Source organism: Leopardus geoffroyi, chromosome A1, assembly GCF_018350155.1.
Source record: "Leopardus geoffroyi isolate Oge1 chromosome A1, O.geoffroyi_Oge1_pat1.0, whole genome shotgun sequence".
Taxonomy (NCBI): domain Eukaryota; kingdom Metazoa; phylum Chordata; class Mammalia; order Carnivora; family Felidae; genus Leopardus; species Leopardus geoffroyi.
Window position 1 is genome coordinate 109025996 of NC_059326.1, and position 14575 is coordinate 109040570.

Sequence of the window (14575 nt, forward strand, 5' to 3'; positions counted from 1 at the left end):
AGTGCTGCCTCTATGTCCTAGGCACTGGGTGCATTGGTGAGCAAGACAGGTGCTGTGCTGTCTGCAAGGAGGCCACAGCCTAGATGGCTGGCAGACATAAATCACAAGGGGCAGTTATATTAGTAGGGAGGTGCGATCTGGGGTGCTATGACTGATGTCACACCAAGGGGTCTGATCTGGGTGGAGTCAGAGAAGGTGTCAACTGAGGACTATACAGAGAGGAATCGTGTATGCAGAGGTATGGCAAAAGTAAGCACAGAGAGGAAAGGTCTCCTCTGGCCACCAGCAGAGAGAGGGCAGCCCCTAGCAGCTGCAGGTGGGATTGCTGAAGGGTGGGGGGTCAGAAATCCCTGGGACTGCTGATGGCGGTACCTGCCCCCTCACCTTCCGCGTTCTCGGCGTTCTCATGTGTCTTTCCCTCCCCCTGCCCACTATTCTTTCCTCAACCCCTTTTTCTTTCCCCTTCACCTCTCCCCCCACCAGGGGGCGCGCCTAGAGAGTGTTGGGGGAGGGCCTGTGAGAGTCAGGAGAGGGACTGGGGAGGGGGGGCGAGGAGGCGGAGAGGGAGAGAGAGAAAGGAGGAGGGCCTAGGACCCCACCCTTCACGCAGCTCCAATCTCCAAAGCCCAGGGTAAACACAACCCCTTCTCCAGACCTGGCGGTTGATTACCGGGTGGTGGGGCGACCTGGAGCCTTTAATGGATCGGTTGCTTATGCCGGTACAGACTGGCGCTTTTTAAAAAATATAAATGATATCAGAGTTGGTGAGTTGTGGCCGTTCACAGGCAACAAACTGCCCTGGACTCCAGGTCACACGGATCTGCGCTCTCCACAGCTTGCTCCCGGCCGGAAGCAGCCTCATTCGCTGAGTCCCCGTTTACTTAGCTAGCCCTCAGTAATGTACCTTTGTGCTATTTTCAATTTTGTACTGTCACAAAAACCACAAAAGATTTATCGTTTCCCCCTCTTACTATCATCACACGACAGTGCCCGTTAACTCACGCTCTTGCTATCACAGGATAGTATCTCTCTCTCTTTTCATTTTTTGCCAACCCGATGAGTAAAATGAGATACGTGATTGCTTTAATTTGCATTTCTCTGATTACCGGTGATGCACATTCATTCGACAAATACTTCTGTTTGCTGTTGGGCGCTGAGTAACAGCTGGGAACAGAATGGTCTTCGCCCTCCAAGTCTTCTCCTGTGAATTGCCCTAAATCCTTTACTCATTTTTCCGAGACTCATTTACTTCTTGTTGATAGGACCTTTTCATACCACTGCAGGGGTCTTTGTCACTTGACTTTATTCCACTATCACGTTGACTTAATTACTACTGTTGTAGAGTGTAATATGCCAATCTCTCCTTGTTCCTGGTTTTTACAAACATGTCAAGGCTGTTCTTGTACATTTCTAATTGTCGAGGTTTAGACTCAGGATGCCAGACTCGGAAAAACAAACAAACATTTTTGAACTGTGACCCTGACTCTCCAGACTCATTTGGCAAGAACTGGTGTAAAAGGTAGAGTCCTGTCCTGAAAGATACTGTAATCCGTGTTTACCCTGCATTTATTCAGGCATGGTGTACATAATCTCGTAAATTTTTATTTCTGCTTACTTCTTGTAGACATTGTGTTCCTGCTTTAATTTGTTCTCCTCCCGCCGCCTCCTCCCCACCCTGAGGGAACACAGGCCAGGACAGCGGACAGGTGCCCCCTGAGAAGTGAAGGGAAAAAAGACAGGGCTGGAGTCCAGAGTCCTGGTCTTGCGGACGATCCCGGGTTCCGCCTCGCCCGCATCTCCTGCTCCGCGAGGGTCAACACTGAGCTCGCAGCCAGGCCGGGTCTGGAGCAGACAGAGGGTGGGGGCCGCAGGGCCGCACGCAGGAGCTCACTCTAGGCCACACGGGAGTAGAGTGGGGCTGGTGGAGACTGCCGCTTTCCTCCCCACCCCGCCCTCCTGCAGACAAGGTCCCTGTCCCACCCTCTCATAGGCGGGAGCCGAAGGGATGACGGGCAGCCAGGGAAGCCATTCGGAGCAGGGGGGGGGGGGGGCGGGGTGGAATACCGAACCCCCACCCCTAGGCCAGGCTCAAACCCTGGAGACTCAGGTCCCCACTCCCACCCGCCTCTGTGCCTCCAGCAGCCACTTCAGCTAGCCTTAGTCCTGGGACACGCAGTCACCCCCAAACCCCATAGGACTACCCGCTCACACTGAGAAGCCCTTGAGCCGCAGTGGCATCTTCTGCTCCCCCAAGACCAACATCTCCACCCTGCAGGGCTTGCAGCCATGAGAGCAGCCTTTTTGCCTGGGAAGGCATCCTGGAGAGAGGTTGCGGGGACAGGAGCTAAGAGGTGTGTTGCCCAGAGCTGCAAGGGTTCTTTATCCTCTCCCGGTTTCAGGGCCCAGTCGCCCAGGGGCCCTGACTGAGTCCATCATGGTGGGACAGGGTCCCTGCAAGGACAAGATTTCTGTGACCCAGGATCCCAGTTCTGAAATAAGGCAGCAGATGCCTTCTCAGGAGGAAACACAGATCCAGGACCCCCAACTCAGAGTGCCCCAGCCCACCTGGCCCAGATGGAGTGCTCATTATTGACCCCAAACCTGCTCCCCTCTCAGGTCCTTACCCCAGAGGCCTTCAAACCAGAGATGTGGATATCATCTTCTGTATCCTAACCCCAACCATCCCATCCTACCCATCACTGTGTCTGGCATTCTGCCTCTGAACCGTTTCTGGGGCCTATTTCAGGGCAGCTGGAACATTCTCTCACTCCCTTGTCTCACGGACGCCTTCATGGCCCTAGAGCCCTCAGGATAGAATCCCTGGTGTATCAGTTGTAGGCTTAGCATTTAAAGCCTCTCTGACCAGGGACACCTGAGTGGCTCAGTCAGTTAAGCCTCTGACTTTGGCTCAGGTCATGATCTCAGGGTCCACAAGTTGGAACCCCGTGTTGGGTTCTGTGCTGACAGCTCAGAGCCTGGAGCCTGCTTTGGATTCTGTGTCTCCCCCTCTTTGTCCCTCCCCCACTCATGCTCTGTCACTTTCTCTCTCAAAAATAAACATTAAGAGAAAGTAAAAAAAATAATAAAGCCTCTCTGACCTATGTTGCTGACTGCTTGGTCTCACTTCCTCTGCTACACCAGACAGTCCACCATTCTCCAATCTGTCCCGCCTTTTCATACCTCTCAAATCTTACCTCAGACTCAAAATGCCTTTATTCTTTCTTCTCCATCCAGCAAACTACTACTCACTCTTCAAGGCCCAACTCCACTGTCCCCTCTCTTAGAGCAAAGCCTTGGCTCATCCATCCCCCCCACCCAGAGTCAGTAATTTGCATCCACATGTCCTCCACCCCACCCTGTCCATTCCTGCTCCACGCTTCTGGCATGACCTATTATTTCCTTTGTCAGAGCCTGCCCCAGACCTAATCCATTCTGCCTAGACCCCAAGCCAGGTACAGAGAGGTGCGGGAACCCTCGGGCCAACACCCTGCTCCCCACCCACTACACACACATACACACATGCACACACACATTGTGGCCTCCCTGCTTCCTACCACCTTCCTCCTCACCTTGCTGTCCTGGTTTCTGCTGGCATTCTTCCTAAACCTTCAAGGAGAGGTAAGTCCTGGATCCCTTCTATATCCTCCACAGCCTCCCTCTGGCATTCTCAGTCTCAACTCACTCATTCAAGCAATTATTTACTAGGAATCTACTATGTCCCAGGCATTGTGCTTCATATATGGAAAACATTTTGAACAAATATAAAGTAAGTACAGATTATAAGCACTGCCACAAAGGAAATAAATCAGATATTACAGTAGAGAATTAGCGATCCCTTTGTATATGGAATTTAGAAAGGTCTCACAGAGATGACATTTGAGCAGAGACCTGAGGTGATAAGGGAGCATCTGTGCGTGTATCCAGGGAAACTGCACTGCAGGCAGAGAAGGCAGGAAATACAAAGGTGCTGTGTGGGGCAGGGGAGGAGATGTGTGCTTGCCATGTTCTTTTTTTTTTTTTTTTAAATGTTTATTTATTTTTGAGACAGAGAAATACAGAGCATGAATGGGGGAGGGTCAGAGAGAGGGAGACACAGAATCTGAAGCAGGCTCCAGGCTCGGAGCTGTCAGCACAGAGCCTGACGGGGGGCTCGAGCTCACAGACTGTGAGATCATGACCTGAGCCCAAGTCGGATGCTTAACCGACTGAGCCACCCAGGTGCCCCGCCATGTTCTAAGAACAGTGAAGAAATGGGGTGGCTGGGTGGCCCAGTTGGTTAAGCATCTGACTTGGGCTCAGGTCATGATCTCACACTCTGTGAGTTCAAGCCCCATGTTGGGCTCTGTGCTGACACCTCTGAGCCTGGAGCCAGCTTCAGATTCTGTGTCTCCCTCTCTCTCTGCCCCTCTCCTGCTCATGCTCTCTTTCAAAAATAAATAAACACTAAAAAAAATTTTTTTTAAATATGGCTAGGAGTAGTAGATGATATCAGAGAGATGAGGGGTAAGAAAGCTGACCATGTGGACCCTGTAAGCCACAGGAAGGACTTTGACTTTTATGCTGAGATGAGAAGCCAGAGGAGTGGCATGACCTGGACTTTTATGTTTTAACCAGAATCACTCTGGTTGCTCTGTGGAGAATAGACTGTAAGGGGCAAAGGTGGAAGCAGAGAGACCAGTTAGTAGGCATGACTGCATTCATCCCTAACTAATCCCTAACTAACCTATTTCCCTCTGCCTCCATAGTTCTGGCCAGCGCCCAGGCCCCCACCATCTCTTGTCTGGGTGCTACAATAGCCTCCTGCTTGGCCTTGCTATCTTCTATCTGGCCCCTCAATGCTTCCTCTGCAGAACAGCAAAGGGAGCTATTTAAAATGCAAATCTGATTATGTCACTCCTGTCTATTAAAACTTCCATAGCTCCCCATTGCTCTTAGGACAAAGTCTAAAGTCTCAATCCCAGCCCACAAGGCCACATAAGCTGTGGCCCCTGCTGATCCCTGCTGACAGCCCCGCCTCATGCCCTAACTGCAGTCATGCTGACCTGTAAAGGTTAGGTCGTGAAGCTCTCCTCCAGACAACTGCAGCCTTCCTTGACCCTCCAAGGAGCTTGAAATGAAAATGGAGTCCCTCTCTCTAGTTCTCTGTGTAACAAGCTTTGTTTGCCTCACCTTCATCCTTGAGATCCAAGGAAAGGACTAAGGGCAGGAGAAACCCACATGCTGCTTCACACCAGCCCTCCCTCTGGGCCAAGGATCCAGGCCTTCCAGAGGGCACAAGAGCCTGGCCCTGAGCTCACAGCTGATGAACAACTGAGTTGGGGGACATTGTGACCTGCGCTGTGATGACCAGATGACTAGGCTGTGGGCCCAGAGTCCCTCTGCCCACCTGGGAAGTGACCTGCCCCCTCCTCAGCCTTGAGGTCTCCCTGCCCAGCTTACCTGCATGCTGGCTCAATTTCAGACTACTCGTTTTAACCCAGGGTAACACTCTTACCATTGGGCCCCAGGCCAGACCCTGACTTGCTCCTCACAAGTCTGAATAATTTCCTGATTTATCATTTTCCCACATACTATTCAGTATTTTTCCACACAATATTCCTCAGCCCCTCTGAATGGAGTTGGAAGTCTAACAAGGATTGAGGGTAATAAAGGGGCCTCTCTAACAAGCAAGGACTATCCTCCTGTGCCCCCTTTGCCACAAGTGGGAAACTCTATTTGAGTCCCCACAGAAATCAAATTTCTTCTTTGCTTCTATCTAACATATGATTTGCAACCATTTGTGGTTGAAGGCAGAGGCTCAAAATCCCAGGAAAGGCTGCCAGAGGCCTCACCTGTTCCCATAGGGTCTGGGGTCAGCCTGAGCCACTCGGGCTCAGAAACCTGACTGACCAGCCCTGTGAGGGGGTCTGTCTCCCCAGTCAGCTGTGGTTATTCAAGTTCTGAGGCTGAATCACTGCACCACACACCAGCTTCCTCACAGACAAAAAGCAGCCGTAGAAGGACACTCAGCTGCTTTCCAGGGTATGTTTGGCCTAAGGGCACGTTTTCATGGGAAGCCAGAGCACAGCCACAGACTTAGAGAAAGGGATTCAGATTGTATAATAACTATAACAAAAGCTGATGTGTCCCAGGCCTTCATCCCGGAGTCCTTAGTGAACTGATATTACTCTTCTTTAATCCTCACGTCAACTGGAAAGGAAGTATAGTTATTATGCTCATTTTATGGATGAGTGCAGAAATGTTGAGAAACTTGCCAGTCTCACGTACTAGTGACCTAATCTTGATGGCAAGGGCGCTCAGGGTAACCACAAGTACTCATCTTCCCTGGAGAGCACTGCCTGCCCTACCAATGATCTGGTGACTCCGACTAGGTCACTTCTGAAGGGTGTTAATCTGTCCATCTCCTACCCCCACATCAGGAATCTTGCCTGCTTCCTCTCCCTCCCTGATGCCTATATCTGGCTGGTCATCAAAACCTGCCCTTGTCACCCTGCCCTTGCCACCTGAAAAGCTCCAGAATCCATCTTTCTTGGCCACTAGCACCACCACCCTCTTGGATGCCTAGAACATTCTCCCTGATGTCTCTGCTTCCACCTTAGCTCCCTTCCTTGCATTCTCAATTTGGCCACCAGAGGGAACTTTCTAAAACACAGATCTCATTAGGGTTTGTTCTGACTCTCCTTGGCCTCAGAATTAAAACTAACACCAAGTAACAATTAGGAACTTTTAAGGGCACCTGGGTGGCTAAGTTGGTTAAGCGGCTGACTCTTGATCTCAGCTTAGGCCATGATCTCACGGTGTGTGAGATCGAGCCTCACATCATGCTCTGTGCAGACAGCAGGAAACCAGCTTGGGATTCTCTGTTTCTCTCCCTCTCTCTGCCCCTCCCCTGCTCAAGCAAGTTCTCTCTCTCTCCCTTTCTCTCAAAATAAATTTAAAAAGTTCAAAAAAAAGTTTTTACAGTTTAGCATGTTCTAGCCACTGCCAACCTTTCCAACCTCATCCCTCTGCCTTCTTCCACCACTGGTTTAGTGCTCACATGGGCAAGGGTCTGAGCTGGTTCAGACCGTTTTGGTGCCAGGAAGTGGCCCAAGACACACATTTGTTGACTGCAGGCCCTCTTGAACAGAACCAGCAGAAGCGAGAGTTCATTCTATTAATGAGGCAGCCAGGGCCCACCTTTCTCATGCTCCTGAGCAGCATCCCACGAGGAGCAGCACAGGCCGCATCCTCCCCAGTCATCTCCGACTAGGATGACCAAACACGGCACCTCCTCCTTCAGCTTCAGATCCTCCAGGCCCACTGCTCACTGCAGGCACTGAAGCGGCAGCCAGCTTTTCTGAGGTGGCCGGATCTCACTTCTCACATGGTGCTCCTGGACTTCTCTGACACTGAGGCATGGAACACACACAGAAACCTGCCCAACACTCACACATGTGCAATCTGGAAGTGTGGGGGATTCAGCAGGCGAAGGGGCACCCCTGAGCCAAGAAGGGATCAAAACCTATGGATAAATGTTGCCTACTTCTGAACCTGAGAAAGACATTTCTGAGACACGTTCCTCCAGTTTCCCACAACCGTAAACACCCCTATGCTGTACACTTGCAGTTGCATTTCTTCCCGCTGTCACCCTCTGCAGTCCTTTACTCCTGTTCTCGTAGATCCATTCCCAGATAGAAGACAGACATGCAAGGGAGGGATTCTACAACTGGAACATTCACCTATCAAACAGGGTTAAGGAGTCACTTAACTATTAGCGAGTAGGCTGGTAATAATCCCCGGCATGGAATGCAAAACTCCTATCCATGGTAGATTAGAATGACATACAAGTAGAAAATGAAACATTTGGCTTGTATCAGTGTTTTTTAACCAGAAGCAGTTTTACCCGACACCCCCCTCCCCGCCCCGCCCCACTCCCCACCCCCTCCCCAGGGCACTGTCTAGAGATATTTTGTCATCACAACTAAAGGGCAGTGTTACTGACATCCAGTAGGTAGAGGCCAGAGATGCTGCTACACACCCTAAAATGCACAGGACAGCTCCCCCACAACAAACAAGAATTATCTCCCAAAACCTCAATAGTGCCAAGGTTGAGAAACCCCAATTATGGCACACAGAATGCATGAGGACAATGGTGATTAAAAGGATCAAAGAGTTGACTAGCTTTTGCTAAGTGCTTTAGAAGCCTTGAAAAAAGAAAATGACAGGCCCAAGTCAGGCAACTATAAACTCAAGGCACACTGTGTAAGCCAGGAAGTCTCCATGGCAGTTCCTAAAGAGACCCTCATCTCCTGCAGCCACAGGGAAGATTGTGCTGGAAATCAAAACCGGGATTAAACTGATTTAATTGTAAGAGTAGGACAGCCACATCAAAAGGCTGCCTTTACAGTTTAGATGGATCTCCTGTGACAAAGTGATGGCCCTGATAGAAAATGCATAGGACCCTGGAATGCAGAATAGAGACATCTGGGTAAATTAATGTGAGAATTTTGAATTCCTAGATTTCCCTAAATCTTCAAGGTCAACAGCAGCAGCTCTCTTCCCCTTGCTATAGGAGAGTAGCTTTCCTATCTGGGAATCCTGCCAAGACTCCTCCTGAGGCAAGTAGCTCCAAAGATGATGCTTATCCTCCTCAAGATCCTTCCCTGCCCACCCCCCACCCCCCCAACTGCCTCCAGACCAACAACCAAGGTGAAGTCTCAGCACAGCCTAGGTGGGAGAGTATGATCCCTGATCCACAAGGAAACGGCATACACACTGAAAAAAACAAAACAAAACAAGACCTGTGTTTGGGTGGAAACAGGGGTAACATGTGGGACTTTATTAACCTAGGAGCACTCTCTCATTATTCTGGGTTTAACATCCAAGCAAGGATGAAGAAAAACACCTTCATTTCCTTTGTCAAAGATGGCTCTTTGACACTTGGACACAATTATGGCCTACAGAAATAAGGTAGAGAAGTCAGAATTTTCTTGACACTCTATGAAAGGAGTCAGAAGGCTGAGGGGAGTAAGCATATATTTATCATGCAAGACCAGAGAACCTATCATCAGACTGCATTCCCAAGGCAAGTACAGCGGGCGACTCCCTTCTCTAAGGCAATACACAATGCACAAGTGAGGACCCCTAGTGTCAGTGAGGATAAGCTTCTAGAATAGCAGAGGCTGAATAGTGACACCATCAACAGGGGCAGGGTGGAGGTCATTACAAGACCAAAGTAGCAATCAGCATGCTTTGGCCTATAGCTACGTGGTGATGGCTAATTGACCATGGTGTTCCTAGGACTTAAATAAATGGGAAGATGACCAGGTGTTCCTTGTGTAACAATCTCACCTCCAAAATCAAGAGCTAGTGAGCAGAAGGCTGACAGTGGTGCCACAATGGAAAATAGTTTTTTCTCATAAATTTCCCAGATATAGGCCAGTTCACAGGCTCCAAGCCTATTGATTGAAAACAAGGCCAAGTCTCCTTAAGGAAAAACCCACCTATACTGCCAAAAGTATATATGAAAATTATTTCTCTAATCTCTTCCCACAAAGGATCTGTGGCTATCTTAGTCGACTCAGGCTGCCATAGCAAAATACCACAGACTTGGAGGCCTAAACGACAGAAATTTATTTCTCACAGTTCTGAAGTCTGGAAACTCCAAGATCAAGGTGCTGGTGGATTCAGTTCCTCATGAGAGTCTTTCTGACTTGTAGATGGCCACCTTCTTGTGAGCTCTCCAGTGTTTCTTTCTTATAAGTTCACTGATCCCATCATAAGGGCCCCACCCTCATGATCTCATCTAAACATAATTAGTTCCCAAAGGCTCATTTCCAAATATGATTGAGGATTAGAGCTTCCACATATGAATTTGGGGGAGACATAGTTCAGTTCATAGCAGTGATCTTTTACCAGATCAACTCTGGCCTGGAGAAAGGGAAAGTCCTAGACCTTTCAAAGGATTCAAGAGTATGAGCTAGCATTGATGCCAAGGGTTGGGAAACACCATCATGGTCCCCCAGTTAGATTGGAGGCTCATGAAAGCCAGATGGTAAACAGAGTTCTCATTCAAACAGGTCTAATAGATGTAAAGATCCACAGTGTAGTGGTCCCTAAGTGCATAACTGGGATAGCTATGCTGAGCAGCTGGCAAGACCCTAATATTTATTCCCTGCCCTAATAACTAAGAGCCATTAGGGTATGTAGGGACAACTAGAACCCTCTAACATGCCCACATTTTTGATAAATTTATTAAATCAGAAGTAATACCACATCCTGGGAGACGATGTGGCACCAACACCAAAGATTTTCTTTTCAAAATCCCTCAGTAAGAGTATCAAAAGCTATTTGCTTTTCTGTGGGATGAATAGCAGTACATATTCACTTTCTTGCCCCTGAACTATGTCAATTCTCATGCTCTCTGTCACAATATAGTACTTAGTGACTTTGATTATATTGATATTCCCTAAAACATCATGATAGTCCATAATTGATCACATAATGCTAATATGACCTAATGAGCAAGAATAATCAAGTACTCTAGATGTCCTAGTAAGACACATGCATGCCAGAATTTGAGAAATAAAAAGTATGAAGATTCAGGGCCTTCCACACTGGTAACATTTTTCTCTTACCCTTTTGTTCTGCAATGAGTTAAATGTACATAAAAATAAACAAACTAGAAAATAAACCGTTAGATCCACCATCATGGCCAATTCTATTTCATCTATATCCTCACTTGCTTCTTCTATCCCATAGTATTTTGAAGCAAATTGGTAAAATTATTGGGGAACCAGTAGTATGGAGTATGCCAGGCAATCCCCTATAAGGTTAAGTCAAGTTGTTGTACCCTGTACCCTCGACCACTAATAAAGACTTGGTGCTTGGTGAGAATACTACTCTGATCCATTTATTGAGTGCCTTGGAAGGCTCCCAATTCTGAGTGAAGCCCAGAGCAAGAGAGAGCTCTACAGTGTGTACAACTATAGTACAAGGTTCCTTACTATTCTGTCCATATGACCCAGCAGAATCAATGGTGTTCATGGTGATAAGAATGCCGGGATGCTGGGTAGAGCCTCTGACAAGCTCTAATAAAAGGGTTTCAGTACAGATCTCTAGAGTTCCAGGGCAAGGTCATGTCTTCTGCAGCAGAAAGCTATTTGTCTTTAGAAAAGCAGCTATTTGGCCACAGTAAAAAACTAAATGCTTGGCAGTGGGACATCAAGGGTCTGTACAGCTAGAGATGTCTAATGTTAACTGAGTATTGCCAAATTCTATCAACTTACAACGTTGAGCAGGCACATTGGCAATTCATCATGTAATAGAAGTGGTAGCGTTGTGACAGGACTGAGCAGGTCCACGGTGTTCATGTAAGTTTATGAACAAGTGGCTCAGACTCCTATGACACCTACCTCAGCTATACCAGTCCTTTCCCCTCAGCTCAAACTTTGGTCTTGTAGGGGTGATTCTCTACAACCAAATAATAGTGGGGAAAAATATTCAGCCCTCACTCACAGACGGGTTAGCTTGATGCTAGCCAAAAAATGGATCCTTACTGAAACAAAGCCCCACTCTGGCCCTAGACAGTGGTGAAGGGAAATCCTTTCAGTGGGTGCACCTTTAAGTAGTGCGCTTGGGCATTTATTTTGTATGGGGGGCAAAATGGCCCAAGGTATGGATTTACATTTGCTGATGGGCAGTGTCAAACAGTGTACTTGGGTGGAACCTGTTCAGCTGTCACACATGTGCAATCTAGAAGTGCAGAGGAGTTAACTAATGGAGCCAGAACTGGGAAACAAATGCCTCCTCATTCCAAATGGCTCTTTAGAAGGTCCCATTGGGATCTCTGTCACCCATAGCAGTGAGGTTTGGGGAAAGGCCGAGGCAAATGAAACTAGTGAGGCACTTGTGTCAGATGGAAAATTTAAGGGGGCACCAAGAAATTCCATAATCAAAAGAAATAATATTTTAATATAGCATTTTAAAAAATCAAAATCAATATAAAAATCCATGATCAAAGTAAAGATTAGGATCAGTATTACTAATTTTTTTCCTTTAGCCTCAGGATCCAATGTTTCAGCACAGCATAATCACTGACCCTGGTGCCAATAACCCCTCGGTTACACAGTCTTTTCTGGCCTTACCTTCTTTCCTGTTCACTCTTCTGAGCCCCTCACTCCTTTTCCTGGGATCATTGCTCAAAATGAACCATCTTCACATAAATTCCTATCTCAGGCTTTGCTTTTATATTGAGGGAAAGGAGGATGAGATTCAAGCTAAGTAACACAATGGCCACATAAAATATTATTTAAAGGATACTTTTGGAAGGAAAGGGATGTGCTATTAATAATTTCGCAGGATTAACATGCATAAATCAGACCTGTCCTAGCACATCAGGACATATCGTCTCATTACAGAAAAGGAAACAGGAGGAGAACCTCGGTGTCTCAGTCGATTAAGTGTGGGAGTTTTGATTTCTACTCAGGTCATGATCTCACAGGTACTGAGCTGGGGCCCTGCCCTGCACCCTGCACTAGGTTTATGCTGGGCGTGGAGCCTGCTTAAGATTCTCTCTCCCTCTCGCTCTACTCCTTACCTGGTCCCTCTCTCTCTCTCTCAAAAAAATAAGCTTAAAAAAAAAAAAAAAAGGAAAGGAAACAGGTTCTAAGGGAGTGAGAAAAGGAATGAGAAACCAGCCTAAGAGGAGGGGTTAGACTGAAAACTACATAAACTGAGGCAGAAATGTCCCTCAGCCACTTAACCAGGACCTGGAAAGCAAACACACTTGCACACAATCTCCAAAAAGGTAGGACCTTGAACCTGTCAACCTCATCTGCCTGCCTTCTGCACCCCAGGACTCAGACCACATCCCCCGGCTAGTTCACACAACAGCAGGGGGCCTTTGGCAGGCACTGAACTATTTGAGGCCCCTGCTCTGGTTTCCCTGCCAGATCTGGCCAAACTAGACCTTCTCCTCCTCCCTCTCTCCGTTCCTGGACTGGGGGCGGTCCCTTCTGCAGCCCAAAGCCCTTCCAGTCCAAGAAGGCTCTGGCAGTCAGCCCCAATAAAGAGCCCCGGGGGCATGGGGAGAATGAAGGGATCCAAATCAGACCCCAGAGGTGGTGACAAGAGCGCCTCCATTACTGTGCTCTCACACAGGGCCAGACTTCGTGTTGAAGTCCTCTAGAAGTCCTCTAGAAACCCCAGCGGGATCCTGGACCGACCCGATAGCCCCTGTCCCCTACCTCCCTTCCTCAGCGCCTGTCTCTGATGCAGTGTGACCTTGCTCATCCCTTCCGGGCTCTGGGCCTGTTCCCCCCTTTTCTTAAGGTGAAGCTCCAGGCTGGCCAGAAGACGCTTTCCGGAGCAGCGCGGGATGGTGATTGAGTCCGGCCGTCCTCGTCCTCGGACGGGTGGGGAGTGAGCGTCCTGTCAGCCTGGTGCCAGCGCAGAGGTCGCACTCCTGTCAGCCTCGCGCTCACAGAGGCTTCTCCTGAGCACCGACTCCACGGACTCGCCGTCCGCGCGGCGCCGGAGGACACCTGAACTCGGAACCAGGATTGGAAGGGCCACGCACGGAGAGACGCCTGCCCCAGGAGAGGCCTGGAGCGACTTCTCCAAGACCTCGCTGTCCGGCCTCGGCTCCTGCCTTTCGCCCGCTCTCCCCTCCGGAGCTTCGGCCTGGGACCTCCGCACTTGGGGTCGCGGGCGACTTAGGGTGCGAGGGAGCGGAACTTTGCCTCACCGGGCCGCTGGGAGCCCAGGGCGGCTCAGGCGCGGGGTCGCAAGGGCAGGGGGGGCGGAGCACCAGGCGGAGCCGGCGGGGAGCCCCACCCCTCCCGCGCGGCCGCCCTCCACTCCCCTCCCCGCCCCTGCCGAGATGGGCGTGTGGTCCGTAGTGCCTCCCGTGGCGTCTAGCTTTGCGACCGGGAGAGTTCCAACGCACGCAGCCTGTTTCCCGGGAACCCTCCCCGGTCGTGGGCCCCAATTTCACGCAGCCTTCCACGACTCCGAGAACGTTCTGACACCCTCGGGGAACGCTCTCTGCTGCACGACTCGGTACGGGGACCGCTCTTCGCACCCCTTGTTGCTGGGGCAGAGCGACGGTGGGAAGCATGCGGGACTACGACGAGGTGACGGCCTTCCTGGGCGAGTGGGGGCCCTTCCAGCGCCTCATCTTCTTCCTGCTCAGCGCCAGCATCATCCCCAACGGCTTCAATGGAATGTCAGTCGTGTTCCTGGCCGCCACCCCGGAGCACCGCTGCCGAGTGCCCGACACCGCGAACCTGAGCAGCGCGTGGCGCAACCACAGTATCCCGCTGCGGCTGCAGGACGGTCGCGAGGTGCCTCACAGCTGCCGGCGCTACCGGCTGGCGGCGATCGCCAACTTCTCGGCACTGGGGCTGGAGCCGGGGCGCGATGTGGATCTGGAGCAACTGGAGCAGGAGAGCTGCCTGGATGGCTGGGAGTTCAGCCAGGACATCTACCTGTCCACCATCGTGACTGAGGTGGGTGTGTGAATGATCCTTCATCTGCCTCATACCCCTTGAGACTCCCTGGCAGTGCCTGGGTCCGCGTTTCCCACTTGCAA

General features: G+C 49.9%; 1 protein-coding gene and 1 long non-coding RNA gene across 3 annotated transcripts in view; one reads left to right on the forward strand and one right to left on the reverse strand.

Annotated features, from left to right (window-relative positions):
- Window positions 1–12231, reverse strand: part of LOC123603449 — a 32672-nt gene extending 20441 nt beyond the window's left edge. Inside the window, exon 1 of the long non-coding RNA XR_006714891.1 lies at window positions 12129–12231. This is a non-coding gene — a long non-coding RNA (uncharacterized LOC123603449). The remainder of the gene's footprint in view (window positions 1–12128) is intronic.
- A 1139-nt stretch (window positions 12232–13370) lies between these two features.
- The window catches only part of LOC123603431 (solute carrier family 22 member 4), a 44024-nt gene continuing 42819 nt past the window's right edge, over window positions 13371–14575 (forward strand). For both annotated transcript variants that reach the window (XM_045488329.1, XM_045488336.1), the window contains exon 1: window positions 13371–14492. In XM_045488329.1, the coding sequence (XP_045344285.1) occupies window positions 14100–14492 (393 nt within the window). In that variant the 5' untranslated portion in view covers window positions 13371–14099. The remainder of the gene's footprint in view (window positions 14493–14575) is intronic.